The 21,587-nt window shown below is 43.5% G+C and overlaps 3 protein-coding genes across 6 annotated transcripts; 2 read left to right on the top strand and 1 right to left on the bottom strand.

Annotated features, from left to right (window-relative positions):
* Nucleotides 1–322: 322 nt before the first annotated feature.
* On the top strand, nt 323–982 carry LOC123445716. The gene is made up of 2 exons (XM_045122742.1): nt 323–479; nt 601–982. Exons 1-2 carry the CDS (start codon nt 407–409, stop codon nt 879–881), a joined length of 354 nt encoding a protein of 117 aa, XP_044978677.1. The 5' UTR covers nt 323–406; the 3' UTR covers nt 882–982.
* On the bottom strand, nt 605–5,568 carry LOC123445715. Of its 4 annotated transcripts, none has more exons than XR_006631144.1 (3): nt 5,196–5,568; nt 1,840–3,376; nt 605–1,370 (listed from the first exon to the last, which is right to left on the bottom strand). XR_006631144.1 is itself a non-coding variant. In XM_045122741.1 (2 exons), exons 1-2 carry the CDS (start codon nt 5,328–5,330, stop codon nt 4,214–4,216), a joined length of 507 nt encoding a protein of 168 aa, XP_044978676.1. In that variant the 5' UTR covers nt 5,331–5,568; the 3' UTR covers nt 3,859–4,213. The 4 variants fall into 4 exon arrangements, 1 of the variants encoding a protein (XP_044978676.1); XR_006631145.1 differs by lacking the exon at nt 605–1,370 and having other exon boundaries at nt 1,377–2,905; nt 3,054–3,376; XR_006631143.1 differs by lacking the exon at nt 605–1,370 and having other exon boundaries at nt 1,377–3,376.
* Nucleotides 5,569–7,530: 1,962 nt separating this feature from the next.
* Nucleotides 7,531–21,523, top strand: LOC123445714. Its single transcript, XM_045122740.1, is given in 15 exon segments — nt 7,531–7,592; nt 9,512–9,591; nt 9,917–9,967; nt 10,059–10,589; nt 10,795–11,046; nt 11,381–11,446; nt 11,921–12,097; nt 12,724–12,775; nt 12,848–13,135; nt 13,333–13,443; nt 15,003–15,185; nt 16,037–16,312; nt 20,191–20,799; nt 21,095–21,382; nt 21,385–21,523. Coding segments are annotated over 14 exon segments (2,982 nt in total). The 5' UTR covers nt 7,531–7,592; nt 9,512–9,541; the 3' UTR covers nt 21,433–21,523.
* Nucleotides 21,524–21,587: the final 64 nt, after the last annotated feature.

Here is a 21,587-nt window from a genome sequence, read left to right as displayed (position 1 = left end):
ATGTGTAATTAATTAGACAATTAATTCCATTAGGCTGTGGGCGCGAGGCAAAGATTAAGCAAAAGATAACTGAGATATTTTTTGGACATTAATGGTTGCGTGCAAAATGAACGAAATGGCTACGAACTCATTTTTAGTAGTAGAGATATGCTGATTGTGCGATCGATCTCAAATTTATTTCGTTGTCGTGAAACTAATATGATCTACATATCAATTACCCTGCTCCACTGCCAAAAAAAAAACTAAAATATTAATTACCATGCTATCGCTATGCATCTCACAATCGATCCTGATATCTATATATATTCAAGCACGAGGCTACACCGCTGCCATTAACTCGCTCGCAGTCCAACTCTCATCTTGCTAGGTCACTTGGCGCCCCGGCGGCCGTAAACAAATACCCAACATGAGAGGCGGCGGCTTGGTTTACGCGGTGGCAATCCTCCTGTTCATCGGATACCTTGCAGTCACAGCACAGTGTAAGCAGCATATACATCAACATGATAGTTTACAAAAGGGTCTTATATTATGGAACGGAGGGGCAGTTCTCAGCCATGGAAGTATGTATACACATATGTGATATTTGATGCAAATTAACAGGTCGTTTTGATGCTGGAACAAGGAGCTCCTACCTAGAGGATCGTGCCGCCGGAGCAGCTACTATGGTCAACACGACATCGTCACTAGACGAGAGCAAGCTTTCCATAAAATTCTGCATCAAGGCGGGATGTAGTCATGCTGATGGCCTTTGGAAAACCTGCTTCTGCTGTGACATTCTGCCGGACAAAAAGTGCTTCAGTTCGGAGGATGAGTGCAGGAACAAATGCCCCACCTGTCACCCCGAGTGTCCCCCTGCTTCTTCCATGGAACTGCACGCATAAACAAATAAAAACTAGTCATAACATGATTTTTATGTGAGGAAACTATAATAGATTTATGGATGTGCCATACCTTTACTGATAATACTGTCTTTTGTCCCTAATTTGAGCCATTTCTTTGTTTTTTCTTCTATATCCATGCATGATGACTTACCTTTTTTTTCATTTATGATGCGCGCCTGATATTGGGATTATATGCATTCTTTATTTACTCTTCCTTTTGCTTATAACAAAAATGACACTTTCATTTTGTCTTAACTAGGTAACTATCGGTGCGTTACAACAGAATATAAATATTCTAGTATGTATTTTTAACATGGTACAAATGCATACGCTCATACTTAAGCACATACACTCACCGCTATGAACGCAGACACGCATAACCTATCTATGTGGACACCTTTAAGAAATTGAGCCAGCGTATAGTCGCCATGGACGCCTTTGTAGTCGACATAAACTTCTTCTCCCACCAAACGCACATTATCGAAAAACCTGAAATAAATTCAAGAAAATGCGACCACAAAAGGGACTTGAGCCTTGGTGGGTTCGTTCCACAACAAGAAATCTAACCATCTGAGTTACGTTAAGTTTGCAATATTCTAGTATGCTAGACTGTGATTTATGCTTCCATATTAATGCAATTTTAAGAATTTATTGGTTTACCATAGAAAACATATTTTTATTTGACAAGTCAATAAAAGGTGAAGCAATTAAAATGGTTTTGTAGAAAATCATTGAAAGAAATAACAGAGATAAGAAGGGGAAATGATAACGAAAAGCAGGAGTCTACCTTGCATTAAAAGGAATGATATTCTTTGGTATTGATTTCGTACATATTTAAACAAACCTCTCAGAGAAAATATCTTAACTACCTCGTAATTGCGCACCCGTAATATGTGACGTGGTACACCTTTGCTACTTGTTATCAAAGCTCAAGTCGTACACAGTTCTTGCAACATACCTATTGTGTGGCCTTGCATTAGTTTCCTTGTGAATCAATTTATATTGACGAGTACTCTGTGCCGACACGCTGGTCCAAAACTTTTTGCCGGCCGTCTGGCAGCCGCACGATCCGAACGTCCGTAACCGTACGATTAATTTTGCAAGGCGTCTTCTTCTTCTCACACGGCGCCTGCTTGCTAGTCGCCCCCGCATGACCTCCCACTTGCAGCTCCCGTCGCGCCGCTCGTTGGCTCACTGTTGCTGCACGCCGTCCCTCTTCCCAGCGTCTTCCTCCTTCCTTTCTCCCTCCTGCAACGCTGGACATCCAGCAAAGACCATCCATGATTGAAGCATCTCCGCAACCGCTCCAGTAATGCCAACCATGGTTGTAGCATCTCCTGATCGTGGATGAAGCTCCCTCGTTCGTCGTTGAAGCTTTTTTTTGGTCGCTTGCAGCTTTCATCAACGTTCGGCCATGATTTCCTTCATTGCTGGTTGAAGCTTTTTGCGATGCCGGTTGTAACTTTTTGCAATGCGGTTGCATCATTTTTGGTATTAACAGTAACCAGCCCTGGCATTTGTCGTCATCGTTGAAGCTTTTTGGGACGCCGGTTGAAGCTTTTTTGAAAGCCGGTTGTAGCTTTTTGCTATGATGCTGGTCGGTTCCAGCATTTGACGTCGTTGGTTGCAGCTTCTTGCGGTGCCTGTGGCAGCTTTTTGGAACACCGGTTGTAACATGGGAGGTGTCGGTTGTGCTCCCAGCTCCGATGAGATTCTCCCCGTAGCAAAATGCTCGACGATGTCGTCAATAGCAGCTCATAGTCATCCATGTCGTCGTCCACCCCAAGCTTATAGGCCATGGCACCCACAGCAGCTCGTAGCTGTCCTCCGTCTCTGTTCGCCCCGAGCTCGTAAGCCGTGGCGGCCTTGACCTATGAGCTCAAAGGCCATGGCGCCATGTCGTAGCAGTGCCTCGGGGTGACGATCCATGGGAGCAGCGTCCCATGGAGGAGGTGCGGCGCAAGGTGCGAAGGAAGGACTGCTCGAAGCTGCTAAGGCTATGGCGGAGAAGCCGAGGCGGAGCACTGCGGAAGAGATAAGGTTCAGATGAGAAAAATATGTGGCAGAAAAAACAAATGATTGGTTAAATCGTGTTTAATCCAACGCCCAACATGTAACCGGCCAAATCACTCGGCCGGCGTGTCGTACAGAAACATTTCCCATTTATATTACCATGTGGAATCAAGAAGTGATATCGCTCACAGGGCGATAGTGCTCCAGGAACGATATGCTGTGCGGAAGTGAGCGCGGTCGTCGGAGTCTGCCACCGGAAAGCTGTCTAGCTAGGAGCGATCGTAGCATCCAAGAACACGCCGCCGACCAGGAGCTGCGGCGACGACTTACGGGAGGCGGTCGATGACGAGGCCTATGATGTCACGTGGGAGGTCAGACCATGGCGGACTCGACGATGCCATGGATCGATTGGTCGACCTACTCGATGAGGAATCGGCGGCCCGGATTGAACTTGGCTTGCCCTGTGCACGTCCGTGCCATGCCTTCCAAGTCACAGGAAAAGCAACGTCACTCCAACTACGATACGAAACGAGCTAAAAAAAAATAATAGCTAAGGTTGAAAAAAAATAATCCCATGCATCTATTGGCTTAGTCAAGACCAATTAGTCCTGTCAGGGACTTATTGATTTTGGCTAGGCCGACAGAAACTAATTGACCTAGCCAAAGCCGATTAGTCCCTGTCATGCACCCATATGCAGGTTGATAGGCCTATCGGCCTAGCCAAGGCCGAGTGGGACTAATTGGTCTTGGCTAGGCCAATTAGTCCCTGTCGGCCACGACTAAGCCGAGGCAGGTATATTTAAAAAAAATAATCAAATTTAAGCATTATTTTTTGAAAAGAATAAAAAATACTCCCTCCATTCTTAAATATAAGACTTTCTAGAGATTCCACTATGAACTACATACGGATGTATGTAGTCATATTTTAGGTTGTAGATTCATTTATTTTGCTTCGTATCTAGTCTATAGTGTAATCCTTAAAATGTCTTATATTTAGGAACGGAAGGAGTACATTATTTGAAAAAAATTAGCACGAAACGAACACAAATACTTATCCAGCGGACTCTTTGCATAGGTGCGCCTCATGATTTGTTTGCTGCTAGCTCTTTTTTTTTCAAGGATTCATTCGAAACAAATTATACGCATTACTAAAAATTTGCCATGTTTCTTTACAAACAAATAAAAATTCAAAAATAATTACCATTGAAGTAGAACAAACTAGCAACTCGAGCCACGACTAGTCTCAACTGCAGGCTCGACTTATTCCGAGATAAAACTTTTTGAAAATTCAACATTAAAAGACTCCGTCGCACTGCATGCTAACACAGGGCGTACGATGCCTGCTCGGATCGCATCGCGCCCGCCGTATGGGAAGGAAGAGGTACGGCGTCGTTACTTAAATTTTCCCTTCTTTCATTCATTAATGGTACAGCACAAGTGAGTGTTGTGTTGGTGCCAGCTAGCCTGCCATCAGATTGAGGGTCGTCGACTTCCTCTTCAGACCTGACAGTGGGCCAGACACCAGACTCCAGACTGAACCCCCAACCAGACCTCGCGATTGGAATCCCCTCACCGGCGGAGGGAGCCGAGCCCGCCGGATGCTGCCGACGACGACCACGTCCGGGAGCAAATCGCCCGTTGAGGATGCCAGCTCTGGCCGAGGACAACCATCCCACATGCGCAGTTGGGATCTGGAAAGACACCAATTTGAATGAACCAGCTGAATCGGAAGCATCTCATGTGTATGGGAGTGATACTACGGTTTGGATTCTGGAGCATCACATGTGTAGGGAAGTAATACTATGGTTTGGAATCCTACATGCGCACCGCAGTTGGAATCTCGAGTATATGATCAGTTTAGAAAATCAGTGTCTGCTTGAACTGGGAGACAATTTGGAAATATGTGGCATGGTATTTACTACGGTTTAATCCTAACTATATTGAGTAGGTGCATTGTCTTACTCTTCTTTACAAATTATTAAATTCACTTTCCATATGGGGGAAAATCAATAGGTGGTCACCACATCATCAGGATTTATCGTGAGTTTTGGTAAAATTACTGTAACCACATCATCAGTAGCTCGTTGAATAATAGGGACAACGGCTGGATCGCCACAAATATGAAGCTCATCTGAATAGAGCCCGAGAAGTGCGCAAATCATGCCGCATCGACTAATACATAGGGCTTGGGCAAGCATCAACTTTCCAACTGTTGTTGACAGCTGAACCAGCGTGAGAAACAATAAGGCAGCATCCAGATCTAATCGAACCAATGGGAGAAGAAGAGGGGCGTGAGAGGACCTTGTTACAGCCGAACTCTATCACGTTGTCGCCGGAGAAGAACCTTGCGGGGCAGCCCAGGCCGACGGAGCACCGTGGGATGCCGTCGGATATTGTGGTTGCACGAGAACAAGGAGCCACCCCTCCCACCACCATGGCCACGGAACTCCACGCCACCCTCGCCCGGCGTCCCGCCCTCCCCTGATACTTCAGGGACGCCAAACGCAGCCAACCCTCTCTTCCTCGCCTACACTACCCGGCCCTATCCCGGCAACGGCCATGACGCTTTGCGGGTCGAGGGTAAGGGCTCAAGAGAGGAGCGAGAGGCGGCGGCAGAGAGGAACGAGGATTCGAGCAGGGGGAAGGAGAGGTTGCGTGCGCCGGGAGGGTTAAAGCGTGGTCCAGCGAGCTCTTCTGTCTTTTTCTAACCAGGCCCACAGGTCAGCGAAACACACGGCTGCACAGTGCCACCCTGCCTACGTGGATAGGCCGTAGCTTATTGTTTTGGATGTCTGCACGTATGCATCTGCCGCGTGAGAGGGGTCATCATGATTTTGCATCGCAAAATCATAAGCCGTTTTCTACAATTCCTTTTCATTATGCAAGGAGATGAATATCTTGCAATTTCTTTTATTTTCCCTCTCTCCTCGATGTCTTTGGTACTATCAGTCAGGATGAGGGGGGGGTATTCCCTTTGGCAAAAGACATATAACCACGGCTAGTTTGACGTCCAGAACAAGTTTTTTACGATCGATACATCTTGTGTGACTAAGTTCCTGAAGATCTACAACACTTTACTTGCTGATTACTCTTTTTCTCAGCAAGTGTGACACGAGGTGCTATCTTGGTGCCGATAAACGACATCGTTACCAGGCTCGGTGTTACGCTTCTTTGATTAGTGGGAAGATCTGTGCTCCAGTGCCCCACAAATCTATCATCGGACCCTCTCCTCCATCATTTATGCTCACGACGTGGTTCATCTCGTGCTACGGTAGTGCTTGCATTTTTTGGATACTAAATGACCATCCATCTAGCGACTGCTGCAGGAAGCCAAGATGAAGGGTACTTGTGGGCCAAAGCAGCGCTAATAAAATGGTTTATCTATTGCTTGAGACATGGACCTCTATCTTTTCAGGCTCAACACCCCTCTAGCCTTCTGCTTTGGTACGCCTTCTAGTGTATGTATCACGTGTTGTACCATTTCATTGTACTTGTTCAAATTCCTCGTATCAATGAAACACATAGAATGCTACGCAAACTTTACGCATTCACGGAAAAGATAACCATGGGCCGCGCCATGTATGCTAGTGTACCATGTTGCTAGACGATGTTTCATCAGGACAATGTTCCTCGACCAAGCTCGAGAGGTGGAGGGTCACGCGGATCCGTTGCCGCACATGAACAAGGTTTCTCTTCCTCCAAAAGCCCAAGCAGAAAACCAGTCGGAAACGCACACGAAAACGAATAAGAAATCGAAGACGGCATCTAGATTTTCCCCATACATGCTAGAGGAAAAAAAATGGCATTTTAGTTCGTCCACCGAATTAGAAAATAAATTGAGACAACGGAAATGTGTAAAATGAATTATCGAGGTACTCGTGATGTAAATAAAAATTTATATTGCTTGACTAACTGAAAATTGGAAAAAATAGTCCCCTGTATCTAGATAGCCAACTGATACAGAGATAAGTACTCCCTCCGTATCTAAATATAAGTGTTTTAAGATGTTTCACTAGGTGTCTACATACGGAACAAAATGAATGAATCTATATTCTAAAATATGTTTATATACATCCGTATGTACTTTATTAGTTGAATATCTAGAAAGAATTATATTTAGAAAAGGGGAGTAATAGATAGTGCAAACATTTCTTTCATTCATTAGTTGTACAGTATGGAGTACAAGTGAGTGTTGTGTTGGTGCCAGCTAGCCTGGTCCCATCAGGTTGAGGGTCGTCGTCTTCCTCTTCGTCTTCCTCTTGAGACCAGACCAGACTCCAGACTGAAACTGAACCCCCAACCAGACCTCGCGATTCCAATCCCCTCACCGGCGGAGGGAACCGAGCCCGCCGGATGCTGCCGACGACCGCGAGCGCCTAGGGTTAGCTCGCCTCTCCAGCCCCCCCGCGCGCGCGCATCGGGGAGATCTCGCGCGGGATGCGGCTCCACGACGCGCCGTCCAAGCGGGCGGCCGGGAGCGGGCGCGTGGCCGCGGCGGCGGCCGTGGGGATGCCCCCGCCGCGGGCCATGTCCGCCGCGCCCTCCTTCTCCGGGGCCTCCGCCGCGTCGCCCGCGCGGAAGCCGCCCGAGCCGCTCCGCCGCGCCGTCGCCGACTGCCTCTCCCCGCCCGCGCCGCACACCCACGGCCCCGCCGCCGCCGCCGCCTCCGCCGCCGCCGAGGCCTCCCGCACCCTCCGGGTCAGTCCCTCCGCTCGATCCGTCCCCCTTCATCATAAGTCTCTCAGCGCCTCCTCGGTCGCTTGCCCTACATGTGCGCACTAGTCGGTCCTTCGCGTGCTTGTGCTTGTAGCAAGGAACCACGTCGATTTGCCGCTCAAGCGCCAAGCTACTCGCCTGTGGCCAGATTAGGTAATGGCGCGCTCACTCGGCACTGCTTGCTGCTCTGAACCCCCGGTTCCAGAGTAGCCAGGAGCTCATATTTAGTTCGATTGTCGTCTTGTATGCCGCGCTATGACTAGCTTTGCGCAATGCATGCAAAACGATGCGCAAAATTTGGGCCTGTAGTTTTAATTGAAACGTGCCACCCGCTTGTTAGGAACGACTCATGTCCACGTTCGCGCTAAGCAACTTGCGAATGCCTAGATTTGGTAATGGCGTGCACAATGGGCGCTGGCTGCTGCTCTGAACCCCAGTCCAGTTGCAGAGGAAGCATCAGCTTGTATTTGGTTCGGTTGTCGTCTTGTATGTAGCGACACCACTGGCGTTGCGCAATGCATTGAATGATGCATAAAGTTGGCGCTTATAGTATTAATTGGAATGCGCCACCAGCTTATTTCCAGTGACGCTGAGAAACGATTCATGTCCATGAATGACGTCACCGCGTAGTTTGTCATGATAGTATTTGATCATATTCTGGTATGTATCGTTGCAATTAATGAGTAGAACACGTGTCGCTTGGCCACCGACCACTGTTTGGAATTAAAGGGCGCTTCCGCCTTGCGTTTAAAGTACAACCACGTTGACTAGGTCTGTTTACGAGACCCCCTATATGACACATTTTCAAGGTGTTTGCCAATGAGGCAATAATTACTGTTTTGACAAATTATGACTTGCAATCTATGTGAATAGTATTATATTCTGACATGTTATCTGTCAGTTCGTATATACAATTAAAAGCACATCATCTAATATGAAGTTCTTTCTCCTTTTGACCATCTGTTGCATTTGCTCTTTGATTGCTTGATTTGTTAATTGTTGCGTATATCCGTCATGATTCATCACTGCCCACCATATTTAGCTTCTCTGCTTTCTCTCTTGCGAATGGGATTCGGTAATGACGCGTTCGGCACGACCTGCTGTTCTAAGACACAGTTGCAGAGAAACCAGCAGCTTATATTTGGTTTGCTTGTCACCTTGTATGTCATGATAATTCTGCATGCCGCGATGCATTGAATGACATACAAAATTGGTGCCTGTAGTGTTGATTGGAATTGGAATGTGCCGCCCACTTATTTCAAATGACGCCGAGAAACGATTCATGTCCACGAATGACATAACCGCGTAGTTTGTAATGGTTTTATGAGATCATATCCTGGTTTTGTATTGTTTCATGATTAATGAACGGAACACGTGTCGCCTAAGACCACCGACCACCGTTCAAAATGGAAGGGCGCCGGTGTTGCCTTTTGCACATGAAACATAAACACACTGGCTTGGTCTGTTTACAAGCTCCCCTATATGACATACGTTCAAGGTGTTTGCCAAAGACAAAACCTGATTACTGTTTTTTTGCACATTATGACTTGCAAGATACATGAATGTTATATTCGGACATGTTATCTGTCAGTTGCTATATATAATTGCATGCACATAATCTAATGTGGAGTTTTTTGGCAGGTAAAAAATATAGAAAATTGTTGAATCCTTTTGACTGTTTGGTTATTTGCTTTGTTTGTTAAATTATTTGGTATATCCATCATGGTTCATCACTGGCCAGCATATTTTGGTTATCTGCTTTCTCTGTTACCACTGTTGGTATGTTGGGCTATTGATGGCAAACAAAGTTTTGTAATGCAGCATGAGTTTTTTTTTTTTAACTCTGTTATCAACTTGTGCACATATATGCCATTTCCTGATGAGTGATCTTATGCTGGCAGGATTATATAGCTAATCCATCAACCATCGATATGGCTTATAATGTCCTGATTGACCATGCTCTTGCAGAAAGGGATCGGAGGTATGCTTTTGGCTTTCATTTCGCCTTTTCTAGCTCTTTCCCCATTCCACATTACAAGGGGTAAAGATTCAGCATAATGTGCTCGTGTGTCTTATGTTTTTCTTGACGAACTTATCTAGCTCCTGTCTCATAAGCTACAACTCCTTAGCTTGTTTCTGTACGGCATACAATAATTAATCAAGTAACGATAAGGATCTGGAATACTTGAAATTCTTCACAATTTCCTTGCCGCATTTCGATTTTTTGAGCCGCTGTATCTATAAGAAAATAATGCCCCTCAAAATTGAATATTATGTTTCCTAACGTGGACAATCTTTTCAACCAGCCCAGCAGTTGTCCCAAGATGCGTGGCATTATTAAAGAGATATCTTATCCGGTAAGCTGAGTGTCAATTGTCAGCGTCTCATGCTTATTCTTGAAACTTGCTTGCACTTACACTAATACACTGTACAACTTTGCATGGTAAGGTATATTCCAAGGATGCAAACGCTACGTCAAATCGACATCTTTTGTGCAAATACCATGGCAAAGTATGACCCAGTGGCAGGTCACAGAGCATCATCATTTGGCCAGAACATTGGATCATCTGCAGCTTTGCCAAATTCCTCTCTTGCTGCCCCACCAATATCGAACTTTGCTTCAGCATCTCTTGTGAAATCTTTAAACTATGTTCGCTCATTAGTTGCCAGGCATATTCCAAGGAAGTTATCATTCCAACCAATTACTCAGTCTCTGGCATCAACCTCTACAAAACAGTCGCTTCCTTCACTTTCATCATTTTTGAATAGGTCCTTACAGTTGAATCCAGAAGCTGTTACCAACAGAGAACATCTTGAATCAAAGGAATTGCAAACTGCACCCGATTTAACATCATCAGCAAGTGAAAAGGTCGATGGTGGAGAGCATGGATATGATATCAAGTATATATCCTTCGACATTCTAAATTGGCGATGGCATATATACGGTGAACGTCAAACATCAAGTTCTGCCAAGGAAAGGTATTTCTCTTGTGCTTATTTTTTACTGTCAGTTTGCTTTGGTAGACCTGAATGTCTTGTCAGTACAAGACACAATGTGTTATGTACCTGCTTTTTGTCACACTGGAGCATCCCAGTCATTCTAGCCGTAATGAATGGTGTTTAAAAGTATAATGCTGATGGTCGTGCAAACACTAACTGCATTGTTTGTTTCATTTATCACCAGCAACGATCTTGCAGGCCTTCAAGATTTTCATACACATGGTTTTCTTGAAGTTGGTGCTGCAGCTCTTCTAGTAGGGGATATGGAGGCAAAGATTAATGATCAACAATGGAAATATTCTGTTATCCAGGAATTTCCTGATATTGATTTGTTGCAACCTTCAACTTCGACAGCTAGCACTTTTGCGTCATCGCAGGGTCATCTGAAAGCAATAACTGCCTCAAAACGCATGAAATCGGGACCGAGCCAAGTTTGGTAGGCCTTTTCTTCTTCTTTAGGTTATCATTCATATCAGTGCTACATTGTGGTGAAACCATATATTTCCTTTCATGCATCCTTTTAGTATTTCACGTAAAACACATTCTCCTTCTCTCCCTGCCCCATTTCCTTTCCAGTTTCGCTGAGCTGGGTATTTTGAGAAACAGCTTTCTGTATCTGTGCTGACATTTTATACTTCATTACGAACCAACTCATTATCGCAAAGCCAGTAGTTGAATCATATTTACTTGTAGATTTTTTTGTTTAAATTATTGATATCAATAATTAGTCAAGATGGTATTAAGTGTGGCAACGCTTACTTTTTCTGCAGGGTGAATGTACCTGCAAACACATTCCAGCCTCGAGCACGCCCCCTTTTTCAGTATAGGCACTACAGGTATTCCCTTCTAGTTTTATTTACTCTGTGTATGCTTTAGCATAGTATTTTGTATAGGAATGTATATGTTGAAGTGTATGCGTACTTTTATAAGGTCGCTGTTGCATCAATGTAATAGAAATACCGTAGGTTGATTGCGTCTGAAGTTTCTACCTCCATGTGCATACTGTAGAAAAACAAGATGGAAATAGCGAGACATACAATTTTGGGATGCTAACTAAAATCTTTACTTAATTAACAAAACCATGTAGAGATTCCAAGTTGTATTTTGTCAGATAACTCTCATTTGCCTCTATGTTAAACATTTGCTTATTTATAGTACTATATCATAGCTATAATACTCCTGTGTAGACCATATAGCTCAAGAATACTGTGTTTCAGCTTGAATTTCACATGTCTTTTGAATGTGTTGCATCATGCCTAACAATGTGCTCACATGCATCTGTTGCTCTTTGTGGTACCCTCTTTCAACAGTGAGCAGCAACCCTTACGATTGAATCCTGCTGAAATTTCTGAAGTCATAGCTGAAGTTTGTTCAGAAACAACTTCAAATGCAAATCAATTGAATGCTCCTTCAAGATTGACCACCCAGAATCGGCAACCTTCAGCGGATGTGGCATTTAGTGTCCTCATTAAACTTGTTATTGACATGTATATGACGTCACACCTTTATCTTTTCATTCTTTTTACCTCCAGTTCACACATCGTGTTTGCATATCTAGTTTTTTGCTACTGCTGGCTCGATTATTGCTATTATGGTGACAGCATGATTCTTGTACTTTTATACCTAATATTACTGCTGATATCAGGCCTGAACAACTTATTGTTAACCGACAGTATATTTTCTTTACCATGGATGCATTTCAAGTGCAAAACATATGCTCTAATCTAATGCAAAGTATTTTTACTACATGAATATCTATGTGATCATTGATCTGAACTGCGTATTGTTATGCTACTTTTTTCTTGTATAAGTCTCTGTTTTAGTTGGGTTGTCAGCAGGCTGTACGCTTTGCTTCTATAAATGTACTTCTAGGCTGATGCACGCATGACATGTGCTAAAGATTTCCATGTTTGCTATATTTCTGTTGTCAAATTAGTAGTATGAGTAACGAATGCATGCATCAAAGAATAATGGTTGCAAGATGTGAGCAAATATTTATCTCAGAATGTCATAGAGCTACATTTATTTAGGCTTGGTGTTAAAGCTACCTTTGCAACCATAGAACTACACTCATTTAGGGTTTTGATAATTTTGTTTCTTTTCTTTGGTTCAGGTATATGATGGACTCTGAAGCTGCCGCTCCTCTGACACTTTATATGCTTGAGGTGTTATACTGTGCACAACTGTATCCCAAAACAGATCATGTGAAATATTTCTAACATTTATTTATGTTTCAGGGCATGTTAAGCTCTCAGAAATCACCTGCCAGAACAAAGGCTTTCGATCTGATTCTAAACCTTGGGATTCATGCACACCTGCTGGAGCCTATGATAGTTGAAGATGCACCACTTATTGAAAAAGGTGAAACTACAAGCAGCTCTTATCTGAACAATGAGTACGGACCCAATATGGATGAACAGAGGCCAGCGGAACCTGAAGAAGAGCAAAGGATTAGTCCTGCTATTGATCAGTTTGAGTCATGGCTTCTCAAAATACTATTTGAAGTTCTTCTTCTCTTGGTTCAGGTGGTTGTTACTTTTAGAATATTGAACTTCTATGCATTTTGGTAGTCATATTGACTCTCCTCTTAAGCCCAAGGGAGTGTACATTATATTCATCTATGTGTACGTGCTAGCATGTTTACACTACACCATGTAGATTGCTCCATTTTATGCTAGGCTGGTACATACAATAGCTTTATTTGTTACTTTTTGTTTCGTAGATGGAGGAGCGGCAGGAAATCGTGTGGGCATCAGCTTTAAGTTGTCTAATTTACTTTGTTTGTGATGGAGGAAAAATCATCAGGAGCAGACTTGGAGGTTTGGACATAAGGGTAAGGAAACACATGTTTTTTCATGTATTCATTCTTTGAGTTGTGTGCTTGGACCCTATTTGTAACATTTTGTCAGTTTTTGTTATTTGCGTGCCTTTGGACTAACAGTGTCGAACATTTCACTTCAAACTAGATGATACCCGGCACGTTGTTGTGGGAATGTTTTGCAATATATTTCAGTGATATTTGATTATACGGGACATGAATATTTGGAGTAATAATATGAGAACTAAAACTGTAAATACATACTCCCTCCGTCCAGAATTACTTGTCCGAGGAATGGATGTATCTAGATGTGTTTTAGTTTTAGATACATCCATTTTTATCCATTTCTCCGCCAAGTATTTCTGGATGGAGGAAGTATGACTTATTGTGTTTGATTATTGTATATTTGTAAAATATTTTTAAAATACAATAGCATAATAGCATGGACATTTGCATGCATATTTGCATGTTGAGGTGGGTTTTTTCTATGCATGATTGCATCTTGTGGCGGGTCTTTTCCAATGCATGGTGCATGCTGAGGTGGCATGCTTGCATGTTGAGAGAAATAGATTAGTGAGGGCTAGCCATGCATATATACTCCCTCCGTTCCTAAATATAAGTCTTTTTAGAGATTTTACTAAAGGGATACATACGGAGCAAAATGAATGAATATATACTCTAAAGTATGTCTATATACATTCGTATGTAGTCCCTCTAGTGAAACCTCTTAAAAGACTTATATTTAGGAACGGAGGGAGTAGAAGATTGGAGTTGTAGTTGAAACTGTAAACCTTTATGTCCCATTAATGCTAAACATATACTCCCTCCGTCCCTAAATATAAGTCTTTTTAGAAGTTCTACTAGAAGACTACATACGGATGTATATAGACATATTTTAGAGTGTAGATTCACTCATTTTGCTCCGTATGTAGTCCCTAGTGGAATCTCTAAGAAGACTTGTATTTAGGAACGGAGGGAGCATCAGTTGAGCATGTAGTATGGATTTCTGCTTACATGGCAAGATGTGCATATTTTTATTGATATTTTGTATTGACAAATGGAAGGTGGAAAATAAAAATAACCAATAGCAGCGGTACTGAAACTAATTGAATCTATGGGTTTGAGTATATTATTACTGGTGTTGATGTGTTCGGAATGTATGGGTTGGTGTGGAATGCTATTCCAGCACAAGATTTTCCTTTGATAGCAGGCTATGAAATGCACTTGGACTTCTTCTTTTATGTATGTGGTCATGCATTTTTCTCATATATTTGATGTATGAGCCTGTTTGACCTTCATCTGTCATAAGTTTCCAAAAATGTATCACCCCGATCCAAAATAAATGTTGTGGTTCTAGTTCAACTTATTTTGGTCGGAGGGAGTAGCATATAGTCTGTTTACTACACCCTCGGTTCCTAAATATAAGACGTTTTGGCAGTTCAATTCAAACTGCCAAAACATCTTATATTTTGAAACGGAAGCAGTAGTTTACAGCAATTTATGTAAATTGTGCTATTTCTTGCTGTCAAAGAAGGGTTTGAGAACCAAGTGTGCATTTTTTAAATCCTGAACAGGTTGTTAAGACTCTTCTTGAGATTAGTGTGGAACACTCGTGGGCAAAAGTAGTGCACAGCAAGCTCATTTGCATGCTGACAAATATGCTGTACCAAGTACCAGATGGGAGTGGTGCACTTGATACACATTTTGTTCCTGAGCGGATAGATCTTCTTGGTGGAGTTGACTATATCTGTCTTGAGGTTAGTGTCACTCTTATGTTTAGATAGAACTATGCTGTTTCATGCATGGCTATTGATGTCTGTTTACAACTGAGCTTTATGTCTATTCGACTGCAATATATTATTATCGTAGTATCTCAGTTCTGCACAAAGTACAAGTAAACAATAATACGCCAGAAGATAATCGAATAAACACCTGCTCCGTAGGCAAGTAAACCCACCAGTGCTTTAGTTATGTTGGTTCTTTCCATCTGAAGTTAATCTTACCTATTCGATTCTGATACTGGCTGGAATATCCCATTCCATTGAATACCTTTGGATATCAAAGTCACCAATTCATTTGGTCTCAAAATTGTAAATACTGGTCAATATCGTCTGGAATGAAGGGGACTGGCTAGTTGGTACTGAGTGGCGAATGGCAACTGTAATCATATGCGGAATTTTCTTTCCTCGTAGGTTCACACTGAACGCCAGGAATATATCTGAACATAAATAGGACTTCTTATGCTTAAAACTGTTTTTACTGCGCCTAGTGTCCCATGTGTGGTTGGCAAGATGGTAACCAAGAAAAACTGGTGAGGTGCTGTGTCATTTACTTGAGAGAAAAGTTCGGTCAATCATAGATCCATAAAATCTGCACCAATGGTCACTACTATACTATCTCAAACCTACAAATTTCATGAGATAACTGATGGTCCTTAAAATCAGAATTATTATCATGCAACCTAATCCATTTCTGTTTCTACTATTCATGATGGTATTTTTCCTTTGTCTTAATCAAAGTTACCTTTTCATTTACAGTATTCACGAGCCAATTCGAAGAAAGAGTATTTTTTTCTTTGTCTTAATCAAAGTTACCTTTCCATTTACAGTATTCACGAGCCAACTCGAAGGAAGAGAAGCGAGATTTGTTTTTTGTTCTTTTTGACTATGTAGTGCATCAAATAAACGAAACATGCTTGGCTGGTGGTCTTTCAACATATACTTATGATGATGCTCAACCCCTTGCTTCCCTTCTTGCATCTGCTGATGCTCCGGAGGCCTTCTATATATCTGTCAAGCATGGTGTTGAAGGTGTTGGGGATATGCTGACAAAAGCTATATCTGCGGCATTATCACAATCAGCAGAATACGAGCAATTAAACGTGGTAACATCTCCTTCCCCCTAGTCTTCCCAACAAGGACCGCTATTTCTTCTAGTCTTCTTACAATGCTAAGAGTCGACAATGTTTTTTTACATGAGAGTAGACAGTGTTAGAGACTAAGCCAGTAGTTAGTACTTAGTACAGTTGTTGATGATTTGTTAAATTGCTCTACGCATGTAAAACGTCATGTTCGAAGTTCGCAAAGTAAGTTGTATCCACAACATTGAGGGCCCCTACAATCAACTCTAGTGTCTATGTTATGTGATGGTCTGCACACGTTCACATAAGTAGGGAGTAGTCATGACCAAGAATCCACATTTCTTTTCTTAATTATAATCGTTGGGTCCTGCAACATAGTCCTACAACAACAACAACAACAAAGCCTTTAGTCCCAAACAAGTTGGGGTTGGCTAGAGGTGAAACCCATAAGATCCCGTGACCAACTCATGGTTCTGGCACATGGATAGCAAGCTTCCACGCACCCCTGTCCATGTCTAGTTCTTTGGTGATGCTCCAATCCTTTAGGTCTCTCTTTACGGACTCTTCCCATGTCAAGTTCGGTCTACCCCGACCTCTCGTGACATTATCAGCATGCTTTAGCCGTCCGCTATGCACTGGGGCTTCTGGAGGCCTGCGCTGAATATGCCAAAACCATCTTAGACGATGTTGGACAAGCTTCTCTTCAATTGGCGCTACCCCAACTCTATCTCGTATATCATCATTCCGGATTCGGTCCTTGTGTGGCCACACATCCATCTCAACATGCGCATCTCCGCTACACCTAGCTGTTGCACATGTCGCCTTTTAGTCGGCCAACACTCAACGCCATACAACATTGCGGGTCGAACCGTTGTCCTATAGAACTTGCCTTTTAGCTTTTGTGGCACCCTCTTATCACAGAGAATGCCAGAAGCTTGGCGCCACTTCATCCATCCGACTTTAATTCGATGGTTCACATCTTCATCGTTATCCCCATCCTTCTGCAACATTGACCCCAAATAACGAAAGGTGTCCTTCTGAGGTACCACCTGCCCATCAAGGCTAACATCCCCCTCCTCCTCGTGCTTAGTAGTGCTGAAAGCGCACATCAAGGCTAACACCCCCCTCCTCCTCGTGCTTATTAGTAGTGAAAGCACACCTCATGTACTCGGTCTTAGTCCTACTAAGTCTAAAACCTTTCGATTCCAAGGTTTGCCTCCATACCTCCAACTTCCTGTTGACCCCCGTCCGACTATCATCGACTAGCACCACATCGTCCACAAAGAGCATACACCATGGGATATCTCCTTGTATATCCCTTGTGACCTCATCCATCACCAAGGCAAAAAGATAAGGGCTTAAAGCTGACCCCTGATGCAGTCCTATCTTAATCGGGAAGTCATCAGTGTCGCCATCATTTGTTCGAACACTTGTCACAACATTATTGTACATGTCCTTGATGAGGGTAATATACTTTGTTGGGACTTTGTGTTTCTCCAAGGCCCACCACATAACATTCCGCGGTATCTTATCATAGGCCTTCTCCAAGTCAATGAACACCATATGCAAGTCCTTCTTTTGCTCCCTATATCTCTCCATAAGTTGTCGTATCAAGAAAATGGCTTCCATGGCCGACCTCCCAGGCATGAAACCAAACTGATTTTTGGTCACGCTTGTCATTCTTCTTAAGCAGTGCTCAATGGCTCTCTCCCATAGCTTCATTGTATGGCTCATCAATTTAATTCCACGATAATTAGTACAACTCTTGAACACCCCCCTTGTTCTTGAAGATTGGTACTAATATACTCCGTCTCCATTCTTCTGGCATCTTGTTTGCTCGAAAAATGAGGTTGAAAAGTTTGGTTAGCCATACTGTCGCTATGTCTCGGAGGCCTCTCCACACCTCAGTGGGGATACAATCAGGGCCCATCGCCTTGCCTCCTTTCATCCTCTTTAAAGCCTCCTTGACCTCCGACTCTTGGATTCGCCGCACAAAACGCCTGCTAGTATCATCAAAGGAGTCGTCCAGATCAATGGTAGCGCTCTCACTCTCCCCATTGAACAACTTGTCAATGTACTCCCGCCATCTATGCTTAATCTCCTTGTTCTACACCAGGAGTTGCTCTGCTCCGTGCTTGATGCACTTGATTTGGTCAACATCCCTCGTCTTCCTCTCTCGGATCTTGGCCATCTTATAGATGTCCCTTTCGCCTTCCTTCGTATCAAACCGTTGGTAGAGGTCCTCATACGACCGACCCCTTGCTTCACTCACAACTTGCTTTGCGACCTTCTTTGCCATCTTGTACTTCTCTATGTTGTCTACACTCCTATCTAGATATGTGCGTCTAAAACAATCTTTCTTCTCCTTAATTGTCTTCTGGACATCATCGTTCCACCATCAGGTATCTTTAGCTTCTCTTCTACTTCCCTTGGACACTCCAAACTCCTCTGAGGCCACCTTACGAATGCAAGTCGCCATCTTCATCCACATGTTGTCTACATCACCTCCTTCCTCCCAAGGGCCCTCCTTAATGACCCTCTCCTTAAACGCCTGAGCTACCTCCCCCTTGAGCTTCCACCACTTCGTTCTTGCGGCTTTGGCACGCTTGTCTCGCTGGACACGAATCCGAAAGCGGAAGTTAGCAACCACAAGCTTATGCTGAGTGGCAACACTCTCTCCAGGTATCATCTTACAGTCTAGGCATGCACGCCTGTCTTCTCTTCTCGAGAGGATGAAATCAATCTGGCTAGAGTGTTGCCCACTACTTTAAGTCACCAGATGTGATTCTCTTTTCTTAAAGAGGGTGTTAGCTATGATCATGTTGTAGGCTAGCGCAAAGCTTAAGACGTCCTCCTTGATTCTTGATGCCATAGCTAAATCCCCCATGCACCCCTTCAAAACTTGTGTTAGATGTGCCCACGTGGCCATTGAGGTCTCCTCCTATGAAGAGTCTCTCGCCAATCGGTACACTCCTAACCATGTCCTCCAAGCCTTCTCAGAACTCCCTCTTGGTGTTCTCATTGTGGCCTACTTGCGGGGCATACGCATTGATAACATTGAGAACTAAGTCCCCAACTACCAGCTTGACCAGGATAATCCGGTCCCACGTCTCTTGACGTCTACCACTCCATACTTGAGGCTCTTGCTGATCAAGTTGCCTACTCCATTTCTGTTTGCAACCGTCCCCGTGTACCACAGCTTGAAGCCGGTACCCTCCACCTCCTTTGCCTTCTGTCCCCTCCATTTGGTCTCTTGGACGCAAAGGATATCAACGCCTCTCCTCACCGTTGTATCAACTACCTCCCGAAGCTTACCTGTCAGGGACCCTACGTTCCAGCTACCTAAGCGAATCCTCCTAGGCTCGGCTAGCTTCCTTACCCTTCGCACTCGTCGAGTCAAATGCGAAGACCCTTGCTCATTTTCCACTACACCCGGACGCCGATGTAGCGCGCCACTAAGGATGCGATGACCCGATCCTTGCTCACTTGCGACCGTATCCAGATCACGATACGGCGCGCCACCTGGGGTTGACGGCCCGGCCCTTGCCCATTTTCCACCACACCCGGGTTCCGATGTGGCGCGTCGCTGAGATGGTTATGCCCCAATGAAAATCTTTTGGGTTTCATCTCCATAAGAGTGGCTGAGTTTTGATGTTGGCTCGCCAAGCCTATCACAACCCTCCTCCTTTACCCGGGCTTGGGACCGGCTATGTTGAGAAAAAATAGGCGGAGTTCCCTGCAACATGCTCCTATTCACGTTTATTTGTCTGATTTTGTTTGATGGTGAAACACTCTGCAATATATGTCAAGATTCTCCCTTATAAAGAAGTACATAATTCTGAATTTTATTTTTGAAATACCATTTACTGTATTGGTCCTGATCAAAATCTCAATATTTGTAGCTTCTGGACAAGGTCATCAGGAAGCTTGATGGAACTGTGAGCACATTTTCAAGGATTGACAACGAGTTTGCTTATATGATCCAAGTAACAAAATCCTTGAAGTGTTTCAGCAGCATCAAAGATGGATCTGAAGATGGCGACGTTGCATCTAGGGCAAGGCTTTGCTGGGCTACTTTGCACTCGCTTCTTCACTCACAAATTTCATCATACAGGCACCATGGATATATTTGGTTAGTTGAATTGCTCCTCTCGGAAGTCAGTGAAGAAACAGATGGCTCTGTTTGGTCTAAAATCCAAAACCTCCAGGAGGAAATTAAAGATGCTGGAAGCCACGACACCTCGTGTCCAGAAGTTTCACTGCCCGTTTGTTTGCTATGCGGGCTTCTGAAATCAAAACACAACTACATCAGATGGGGATTTCTATATGTTTTAGAGAAATTTCTGATGCGCTGCAAATTATTATTGGATGACAGTGACATGCAGGAGCACTCAGTTGCTTATCATAGCAAAAACCGTCTGGACAAAGCTTTTGCGGTTATAGATATTATGAGTACTGCTTTGCTACTCGTGGTTCAAAATAATGAGACAGACCATATCAACATCTTAAAGGTGATTTTCTTTCACCCAAATGCAGGCATTTCGCCTTTGCACTGCAAGCTAGCACTATCTTTGAATATTAAAGTTGCTTTCTTAAAAGTTAATACTGACAATGAACTATTTACAAAATGTAATTTCTGAAGGTAATAGATAGTTCCTGAATGCAGATTATAAATGATCTGCAGCGAATTAATTTCTAAACATAGTTGATTACCTCGTAGATCTCCTGTTTAATGCTTGTCTAAATCAACCATTAGTATTCTTAAGTTATATGATTTATCCTCTAATTCGAAGTTTCCTCATATAGATGTGTGACATGTTGTTTTCACAATTATGTCTGAGGCTTCCATCCACAAATGTGATGCAACTGGGCGGTCTTCAATCCCTTGGTCAACTTTTTGGTTGCACAACTAAGAACATCGAGTGCACTTTGGAAACCCTTGCATCACACAAAATTGTAGGAACAAAGAGCCTCTGCAGGAATGAGACATTGCAAGATACAAGCATGAATCAATCCACTCAATCCGCTCTGCTCTGTGAAACATCAATGGCAGCACTACTTCTGAAAGGTCTTGCGATTGCTCCGATGCAGCTCGTAGCCCTTGTACCAACTTCATTATTTTTCTGGCCATTGATGCAACTTGAAGGTGCTGCCAGTGATGATATTGCATTGGGTATTGCTGTTGGTAGCACAGGAAGAGGCAATATCCCTGGTGCTACATCAGATATTAGAGCAGCGCTTCTTTTGCTTTTGATTGGTAAATGCACAGCTGATCCAGAAGCACTTTCAGAAGTAGAAG

This window comes from Hordeum vulgare, chromosome 3H, assembly GCF_904849725.1.
Source record: "Hordeum vulgare subsp. vulgare chromosome 3H, MorexV3_pseudomolecules_assembly, whole genome shotgun sequence".
Taxonomy (NCBI): domain Eukaryota; kingdom Viridiplantae; phylum Streptophyta; class Magnoliopsida; order Poales; family Poaceae; genus Hordeum; species Hordeum vulgare.
This window is presented reverse-complemented; position numbering and strand designations above follow the sequence as displayed.

What these genes read in the sequence shown, in the direction of transcription:
- LOC123445716 (XM_045122742.1), top strand. Translation starts at nt 407, where the DNA reads ATGAGAGGCGGCGGCTTGGTTTACGCGGTGGCAATCCTCCTGTTCATC. An exon ending in CCTTGCAGTCACAGCACAGT is followed by an intron (nt 480 to 600) that starts GTAAGCAGCATA and finishes GCAAATTAACAG; the next exon opens with GTCGTTTTGATGCTGGAACA.
- LOC123445715 (XM_045122741.1), bottom strand. Translation starts at nt 5,330, where the DNA reads ATGGTGGTGGGAGGGGTGGCTCCTTGTTCTCGTGCAACCACAATATCC. An exon ending in TAGAGTTCGGCTGTAACAAG is followed by an intron (nt 4,586 to 5,195) that starts GTCCTCTCACGC and finishes GTGTCTTTCCAG; the next exon opens with ATCCCAACTGCGCATGTGGG.